Source organism: Scylla paramamosain, chromosome 40 (genome assembly GCF_035594125.1).
Source record: "Scylla paramamosain isolate STU-SP2022 chromosome 40, ASM3559412v1, whole genome shotgun sequence".
Taxonomy (NCBI): domain Eukaryota; kingdom Metazoa; phylum Arthropoda; class Malacostraca; order Decapoda; family Portunidae; genus Scylla; species Scylla paramamosain.
Window position 1 is genome coordinate 4770248 of NC_087190.1, and position 10253 is coordinate 4780500.

General features: G+C 37.2%; 1 protein-coding gene and 1 long non-coding RNA gene across 2 annotated transcripts; both read right to left on the reverse strand.

The window, feature by feature from the left end:
• LOC135092745 (uncharacterized) lies at positions 1-4166 on the reverse strand. The gene is made up of 2 exons (XR_010263049.1): positions 3319-4166; positions 1-2280 (listed from the first exon to the last, which is right to left on the reverse strand). It is a non-coding gene; the product is annotated as an uncharacterized LOC135092745 (long non-coding RNA).
• Positions 4167-4355: 189 nt separating this feature from the next.
• LOC135092556 (serine-aspartate repeat-containing protein F-like) lies at positions 4356-8152 on the reverse strand. The gene is made up of 3 exons (XM_063991173.1): positions 8130-8152; positions 4542-7084; positions 4356-4390 (listed from the first exon to the last, which is right to left on the reverse strand). The coding sequence occupies exons 1-3, from the start codon at positions 8150-8152 to the stop codon at positions 4356-4358; spliced, it is 2601 nt and encodes an 866-aa protein (XP_063847243.1).
• Positions 8153-10253: the final 2101 nt, after the last annotated feature.

The window sequence follows — 10253 nt, forward strand, 5'->3', positions numbered from 1 at the left end:
CAACTTTCTGCTTTTAATCACTACAACCACAAAGAACACAACACCACAACAAAGACACAGACGACATACAAAAACACTACAATTAAATCACTACAAACACAAACAAATAACACAACACTACGGAACCAATAACTACACACTAACAACTTATTCTTTCTCATTTGTACTTCGAAACACAACAAACGAACCAATAGTAGTAGTAGTAGTAGTAGTAGTAGTAGTAGTAGTAAAGAGAAGGGACGGTGGTAGTAGTGCTTGTAATAGTGAATAATAGTAGTAGTAGTAGTAGTAGTAGTGAAATAAGTTGGAAAAGCAAAAAATATTTACTACAGAACCTTAACTATTTTCTTCTTTTTTCCCTCTTCAGTACCAATAATTATACTTTCTTTCATTTCTCTTCTTATTCTGCTGTTTCTTATTCTTCTTCTTTTCCTTCTTATTCTTATTCTTCTTCTTCCTGTCCTCTTTATTGTCATTTTTCTTCTTGTTCTTTCTATTCTTCTTCCTATTCTTATTTTTCTTATTTTTCTTGTTCATTTTCTTCTTTTTCTTTTCTTTCTCTTTTCTTGTCTTTTTCAGTTCTTGTTTTTTCGTTAATTTTGAATTTTCATATATTTCTTTTTTCTTCCCTTCCACAATGTTTATTTCCCTTTCCTTGTTATTCTTTTTCGTTTTGTTTTGGTTACCCATTCCGGCTATCGGAAAGAAGATGGGAGTTTTTTGCTTTTGTTTGTTTACTTGTTTGTTTTTAATTTTGGCTCCTTTCCTTTCTTTCTTTTTTTTCTTCTTCATTTTCTTCTTTATCTTCTTTTTCATTTGTTTCCTCTTATTCTTATTTAATTTTATTCTCTTTTTTAGACTCTCTTTTTTATTTATATTCTCGTTCTTCTTGTTCTTCATTGGTTTATTTTTATTTTTGTTCTTCCTTTTTTTCTTAATTTTCTGTTTTTCTCCTTTTCTGACATTTCCGTTTTCTTTACGTACATTTTCCTTGGTATTAGAAAGTCTGTTATTCCCATTTTCTTTTTCGCTCAAATTCGTCATCGGTTTTTGTAAATCCCTCGTTTCCTTTTTGTTCTTTTCGTTCTTCCCCTTCTTTCTTGTCTTATTTGCTTTCCTGATTTTCTGTTTCGTTTTCTTTACTTTCTTCTTCAGTTTCTTCATTTCCTTATTTATCTTCTTTTTACGGGTTACTGCTTTATTTATAATTTTTTGTATTTTTCGCTTTTTCTGTTTCTTTTCTTTTCTTTTGTTCCTTTTCTTATTCCCCTTACGCTCTTTCTTTTTACTGTTTTTCTTGGACTTGTTTTTTCCTCCTTTTGTCTTCCACATTTTTCTTTTCTTCTTGCTTTTCTTACTTTTCTTGTTTCCTTTCAAACGGTTTCCATTCTTGGACAAACTATTATTTTTCAATTTGTTTTTCATTTCCTTATTCCCGTTTTTTGATAAGTTTTTATTTTGCACTCCATCTTTATTTTTTTCCTTGGTATTCTTCTTTTTCGCTTTATTTTTCATCCTCCTTTTAAAATTCTTCATCTGATTTCTTATTTTCCTCCTGGCCGTCTTCAGCAAATATTGCTTTTTCAAGCGATTTTTCACTCTCCGTCTCACAGCCATCAAATTCTTATTTTTCTCCTTGTTTTTCATCTTACCACCGCTATTCTTGGACAGATTCTTATCCTTCACCTTATTCTTCGTCCGAATCTGTGCTACACGGTTCTCAATCTCGTCCGTCACCAGCCAGTTTCCAGCCAACACCTTCTCCACGCTCTCACGAATCATCTTTGTGTTTGAGTCACGGGACTGAAAGATTTGGCGCCACACTTCTCTCTCCGCTGCACTTGGGAAGGACCCTCTAACTTCGCTCCACTTGACAGTATTGGGTATTTGTATCACCTGCTCGCCCCCGGAGGATGAGATGACACTGATCCCTGGCGGAGGACTGCCTACGCTACTCGGGACGCGAAGAAGCAGCTTTCGTTGGTTCCGTCTAGCTTGGCGGAGGAGCTTTCGAAGGCGTTTTTTCAGCTTTTTCAGTCGTTTCAAGTCCGCGGTTTTGATTGTTTTCTTTATTTGTGGGAGTGTGATGCCCATAGGAACGCTGACGTCGCCTGAACGGACTGGCGTGATGCTGATTTGGTTGCCTGGGGTGTTCAGGATTTTCTTCTCCTCCTCGCGCCGCAGGGACAGTACCACGTTGAAGATCTCCCGCCACTTCCTCCGTGCCTCAGGATTGGTCAGCGAGCTCTTCACGTCACGCCACTTCAGTCCCGGTGGGATCTGTGGGTGGTGAGGCACAGGTGACGTCACTGGGGAAACAAATACTCTACTCCTACATAAATACATCCATCTGAGTGTCAACACGCGCCACTGGAGACGCATTGCGTGTGGACATTCAGTGCTATTTTCTTTTCATTTTTTTTCTGAATGGTTAATGTTTTCATATCGTTACTGTCTTCGTATTGATGTTTCCAAAGATCAGCTTAGGCCAAGGAAACTTATAAGTTGACTGAAAATATCTTTGAAATATAAATTAATGAATATATATAAAAAGAAAGATGATTATAATAAAATTACATTGATAATACTACTAATGCTACTACCACCACCACTACTACTACTACTACTACTACTACTACTACTACTACTACTACTAAGCAGCGAGAAATGGACGATAGGGTAGGGCACCGGAACTCCCCCACTGTTGGTATTCTCTACAGATCACCGGCTTGCCTTCTTTCTCCAACCCCGCTCCACCTCCTTACCCTCTGTCTCTGTCTTTTCTCTCTCTGTTTCTATATAAATTAGTGTATTTCCGAAATTATTCTAATTTTTGTTCCACACCACCACTGAGGTAAAACTCAAGGCGTGTTTTCTGAATAAAGGCACTTATATGCCATCTTAAACGTGGCATATAAGTGTGGAGGGCAACCTTGCTGCTACATCGACCTGACCTATACTCGCCAGTGCTGACCTGCCCTCACACACACACACACACACACACACACACACACACACACACACACATTCTCGCTATGGACCGTTCCCCTGCTTCAAGCTCGTCATATGGCCTCCTTCACAGCCAAGCTAAGGCAGTTATCTACATCGTGAACAGGAAATTTTTGGAAGAAAAGGCAAATAGAGCACCCATACTGCCGCCCTCAAAAGCAGTTGCCCGGACAGCTATGGCCACCAAGGCAAGTGAAACAACGGCTAGAAGAATCTGTGATGTGGCAACAATGGGAGAATCCCGGTCAAAGCAGGTGCCCTACCCATCGTTCATCTCTCGCTGCGCTGAGTCGTATTACCACCACCCACCTGTATCACGTGACGACCCCCGGGACTAGTGGTGACCGTGACCCCGGTGGGAACTTGACCCGATGCGAAAAGGTGACCAGACTCCATCACACTGATCCCGGATGGAGGGGGGGCGGGGGGCACGTAGGTAGGGGGGAAGGTTATGGGGACTATTATTATACCCTCCTGTGAGATACTGGGGCTGGTGGTGGGAGGGGTGGTGGTGGTGGTGGTGGTGGTGGTGGTTGTGGTTGGTGTGGTACTAATGGTGGTGGTAGGGATGGTAGTGGTGGTGGTGGTAGGGATGGTAGTAGTGGTGCTGGTAGGGATGGTAGTAATGGTGGTTGGTGTACTACTACTACTACTACTACTACTACTACTACTACTACTACTACTACTACTACTACTACTACTGCTGCTGCTGCTGCTGCTGCTGCTATCAATATTGTCAATATTATCATCGTTAGTACCATCGCTACCACCAGTACTACTACCACTACTACTACTACTACTACTACTACTACTATCACTATTACTACTAATACTACCACCATTACTACCACTACTATCTTCATCGTTACTATTTTCACCATCACTACTACTACTACTACTACTACTACTACTACTACTACTATCACTACTATTACTATTGAAGTCACTATCAATACTAGTACTATTCTGGGACTGTGTTGCATCTTTCTCATCACCATCATTATCACTGTCATCCGCACTGTCACTATCATCACCATTCTCACTATCACCATCATTGATAACCACACCATCGTAGATATATTCGTTTATGTCTCCTCCTCCTCCTCCTCCTCCTTCTACTTCTCCACCTTCTTCTACATCTCCTCCTCCTCCTCCTCCTCCTCCTCCTCCTCCTCCTCCTTGGTCTTGTATTTCTGCTTCTTCATTTCCGTCTCCCACTTCTTCTCCTTCCCCTCCCTCTTCTCCTCCTTCCCCTCCTTCATAATCAAGGTACTCTTCATACTCCACCCCTTCCTCCCCCTCACCATCACCATCACTATAATAATCATAGTAGTCACCATCACCAGTTACATTCCCCTCACTATCAACTGCCTCCTGGTCACTAGTGTCATAGTAATCATAGTCATAATCATAGTAATAGTCATAATCATCATCACCATCATCATCACTATTAGTACCTAGATCATTTTCACTATCATTAGCATCACCGTCACCACCTGGGTCATCTTCACTATCATTATTACCGTCTTTACCACTTTCACCAACATCATCACCATCTTGGTCATTTTCATTGTTAGTATTATTATCAATTTCACTATCAGATTCGCCATTACCTCCATCATTATTATCACTTTCACTATCATCATCAGTATTATTATCATAGTAATAATATAGTTCATCATCTAATTCTCCTTCAACATCACCGTCACTATCACTATTTATTTCAACTTCACTATCAGCAGCTTCTTGGGCATCTGTTTCATTGTAGTAATCATAGTTATCATATTCATCATCATTATCATTACCACCACCAATATCACCTTCACTATCCGCAGCTTCCTGTTCACCAGTTTCATAGTAATAATAGTACTCATATTCATCATCACCACCATCTTCATTTTCATCGCTCACTATTTCATTTTCACTGGTACTTGTGTTGGTGATGCTTTTGTCACCTTCATTTGTGACAGTGATGTATTCGTTGCTCTCAATATTTGTATTTGAAGCAACGTCAAAATATTCATCATCTTCACTATCCTGATCATTTTTATCTAAAACTGCAATCTCATTATCATACTCATTATCATTACCATTTTCGTCTAAAACCTTAACTTCATTATCATCATGTAATGTTACGTTACTAATACTTTCATCATCATATTCATAATTATAAATGTCATTTTCACCTAAAACTGCAATCTCATTATCATATTCATTTTCATTGTCATTTTCATCAGTAACATTTTTATTTCCATCAAGTAATGTTACGTTACTAATATTATCATTATCATATTCGTAATAATAGAAGTCATTTTCACCTAAAATTGTAATCTCATCATATTCACTGACATTGTCATTTTCATCTAAACCATCATCTTCATATTCATCGTATAGTTTTGTGTTAGTAATATTTTCATAATCATATTCATCATTATCTTCACTAATCAGGTCATTTTCACCTAAAAGTGTAATCTCATTATCATATTCACTGTTATTGTTATTGCCATCATTTGCACCACCATTACCACTTGGGTCATCTTCATTATCATTATTACTGTTTTTACCATTTTCATCAACATCATAACCATCTTGGTCATTTTCATTGTTATTATTATCACTATCACCATCAGATTCGCCATCATCGCCATCATCATTATCACTGTCACTATCATCATCACCATCATTATCATAGTAATAATATAGCTCATCATCCAATTCTCCTTCAGCATCACCGTCACTATCACTATTTAATTCAACTTCACTATCAGCAGCTTCTTGGGCATCCGTTACATTGTAGTAATCATAGTTATCATATTCACCGTTATTATCATTACCGCCACCAATATCACCTTCACTATCCGCAGCTTCCTGTTCACCCGTCTCATAGTAATAATAGTACTCATATTCATCATCACCACCATCATCATTTTCATCGCTCACTCTTTCATTTTCACTGGTACTTGTGTTGGTGATGCTTTTGTCACCTTCATTTGTGACAGTGATGTATTCGTTGCTCTCAATATTTGTATTTGAAGCAACGGCAAAATATTCATCATCATCTTCGCTATCCTGATCATTTTTACCTAAAACTGTAATCTCATTATCATACTCATTATCATTATCATTTTCGTCTAAAACCTTAACTTCATTATCATCATGTAATGTTACGTTACTAATACTTTCATCATCATATTCATAATTATCAATGTCACTTGCACCTAAAACTGCAAGCTCATTATCATATTCACTTTCACTGTCGTTTTCATTAGTAAAATTTTTATTTCCATCAAGTAATGTTATGTTACTAATATTTTCATCATCATATTCATAATTATTGATGTCATTTTCACCTGAAATTGTAATCTCATCATATTCACTGACATTGTCATTTTCATCTAAACCTTCATCTTCATTTTCATCATGTAGTTTTGTGTTACTAATATTTTTATAATCATATTCATCATTATCTTCACTAATCAGGTCATTTTCAACCAAAAGTGTAATCTCATTATCATATTCACTGTTATTGTTATTTCCACCTAATGCCAGAAGCTGATCATCATCATTATCATCATCATAGAAGGTTACGTTACTAACACCTCCGTCATATTCGCTGACTGTTTCATTTTCACCTAAGACAACATTTTCATCATATTCATAGTCCTCATTTTCATCTATAACTGGAGTTTTATCATTATCGTCATCATCATAATAAGTTGAATTGCTGATAATTCCACCATCATATTCACCTTCATATTCAGTGCTCGTGTTATTTCCACCTGAATCTACAACCTCACTATTAACAGCAACTACATTATTAATGGCTTCAGTGTCATTTGCATTATCCTCTTCATTCTCATATCCATACTCACATCCTGCATCACTTTCATTATTCTCACCATCAATTTTATCACTATTGTCGTCATTTCCATCACTATAATCACTATCACCGCCATCTGTGTCATTGCCAGAGCTGTAATAATAACTGTACTCATCATCATACTCATTTTCACCATTAACCTCATTATTATCATCACTATACTCGGTATCAGCACCATAATTCCCATCACCATCACTACCATAATGCTCATAATCATCACTATAATTACTGAGCTCATATTCATATTCACCATACTCATCACCATCACTAACGTCACGTTTCACACGCCCACCACCACCACCCCCACCACCACCACCAGTCAAGGATCTTTTAAAGGGTACCTCCTCTAAAGGTGAAAGTCTCAAGGGTAATGTATTAAGAAGTGCTCTAAGAAAACGGTCTTCTAAGGGGATACTTAAGGAGTTTTCAGGGAAGGTTGGGCTATGTTGAAACTTTTCCTTTGTTTCATCGTAAAGGGAAAACTGGAAACCCTGCAAAAAAAAAACAAAGGGAGAGTAGGATGGATAAGGGATAAGGACACACACACACACACACACACACACAAACACACTCATGCATTCACACATATACTCACGTACACACTTCCTGCCATACAGTGTTTTATCTTCATAATCAGCAGGAATTCTGTAATTGTACGGGTTTTGTGTGTGTATCCTGGTTGTGCTTGTTGTTGTTGATATTACTATTATTATTATTATTATTATTATTATTATTATTATTATTATTATTATTATTCTGATTATTATTATTATATTATTTTCCCTGGCATCATCATCATCATCATCATCGTCGTCGTTGTTGTTAGCCATATAAGGAAGAAAAAGACAACAAAAATCAGAATAAGAAAAACAAGAACAAGAACAATAACAGAAAAAGAAGGCAGGAAGACGAAAGAAAAGAAAAGAAAAGAAAAAAAACGAACAAACAAAAGGAATCAACAACTAACTAACCTTATCAGCATCGCCATCACCACCATCATCATCTCTGCCTCCCACAGTCTTCACCGTCGCCTCATCTCCACCATCAGACAATTTCGTGGGAGGAACAGAAAACGAGGCAGTCCCCCTTTCAAACCCTCCAGTCAGGTCCGTTTTCTTTGACAGTTTGTAAACATTGCCACGTGGTTCTTCATTTAAAGAGAGAAGGCGGGAGGGTGGAGGAAGTGGAGGCGATGGAATAGATGGAGAGGTGGGGGAAATGGACGCCCACACCCACCCACACCACACCGCCCACAGAACCCATCGAGACGCCCACAGGAGCCTAAGAGAAACAGATAGACAAGAAGAAAATCATTTACGTTTTATTTAATTAATGTTTTTTTTTTTGTTTGTTTAATCTACCAGGGTACACTTAAATAACTTAAACTGTCTTACTTACATTTAGGAAGAAAGTGATGTTACTTTTTTGTGTATTTCTGTATCATCTCTCTCATCATTGCTTTCTGTAAATAAAGACAGATAGATAAATAAATAAACAAATAAATAAATAAGTAAATAAATAAATAAGAAAAAAAGGAAAGAGAAAAGAAGCAAAATAACACACACACACACACACACACACACAGAGAGAGAGAGAGAGAGAGAGAGAGAGAGAGAGAGAGAGAGAGAGAGAGAGAGAGAGAGAGAGAGAGAGAGAGAGAGAGAGAGAGAGAGAGAGAGAGAGAGAGAGAGAGAGAGAGAGAGAGAATTAATAAAAGAAGTGAATGTACATATTTCAAATAAATCAATACAAATAACAAAAAGATGAACAATACACACAGCCAATGAAAATTAATGAAAGAATAGAAAAAAATATAAATTAAAAAAGAAAAAAAAAGACGACGACTGAGTGACACAGGGCTTTCCCGAAGGCAGTGTGTCAAGCATGAAGTAACAGATTACACAAGGCCAGTACAAGATTCACAGTGCTTTCTTTAATTTCGGAATGGCATCATGACTTGTGTTGTCCAGCAGACCCACAGACGAGGCTCAGATGATTTTACAGAACTGAGAGAAAAGATGGTGTTGAGAATGAATAGGAGTGTTCACCAACCTCATGCTTGACACGAAATTATAATCGAGAATGAAGTCATAAAGTGTGCTCAGGGATGTACAGCTGATGACCCTCGCTGAAGAAAAGCATGAAAAAAAAGAAAAAAAAAAAACGCGACGCAGAAAACAGAGAGAGGGGGGGGGGTGACCAGAGAAATGCTTTTATGAAATCCCGTTATGCTTTGGGGAGAAATGACCACCCCTCTCACTCCCTCACTCCTCTCCCTCGCCCCCGAAACAGCTACGTAAATTGCAAGGATGGGTGAGGAAATCTTGTTGTTATTATTATGCTTTTACAGGAATTTGTGAGGAAAAACACATAAAAACTATCATAGCTATTTGGTTAAGGCAAGTCTTACTACTACTACTACTACTCCTACTACTACTACTACTACTATTACTACTACTACTACTACTACTACTAGTAGTAGTAGTAGTAGTAGTAGTAGTAGTAGTACAACTATTTTGTTTTCTTTTTACTTTACTACTCTTCCTACGCTGCTACTACATTACTATTACTTCTATTATTACTGCTACCACTAATACTACAACTAAAACAGTTACTACCACTACCACCACTACTACTATTACTACTACCACTACTACTTCTACCACCACTTTACCTTCAGTGTGCTCGAGGCGGCAGCACCCGAGTGACTGACTGACCTGTGCTCATTTTCTTTTTTTTTTTGCTGCAGCGGCCCAGCCTTGTACCTTCCTCCCGGGCCTGTGACGTCACCAGGCGCCGTGACGTCACGGCTGTCACACCAGTCATGGGGGAAGGAAATGGAGTGATCAATAAATTTCTGTCGCCGGATTATTAAAAAAAAAAAAAAATCATAAAAATACTAGTAATGTTAAAAATAAAAGGTAAGAGGAATAAAAAATAATATGTAGTTCAAATTTAAAAGAATAAGAAACCAAAAAAATACAAATCAAGCGGATTGGCATTTGAATTTATGTGTTAGGGAATGCATCTTTGCAAAGTGTGTCTGTGATTTGAAATAATGATGGTGTTATAAATGAGCGGGATGAGCTGTTGGTTGGGTGACATGAAGAGAAGGGACTGTTGTTGTTGTTGTTGTTGTTGTTGCTATAATAATAATAATAATAATAATAATAATAATAATAATAATAATAATAATAATAATAATAACAGTAACATAAACGGCAAAAACGATAATACTAATAACAATAATGATAATAATAGTAATAATAATAATAATAATAATAATAATAATAATAATAATAATAATAATAATAATAATAATAATAATAATAATAATAATAATAGTAATAGTATTACTACTACC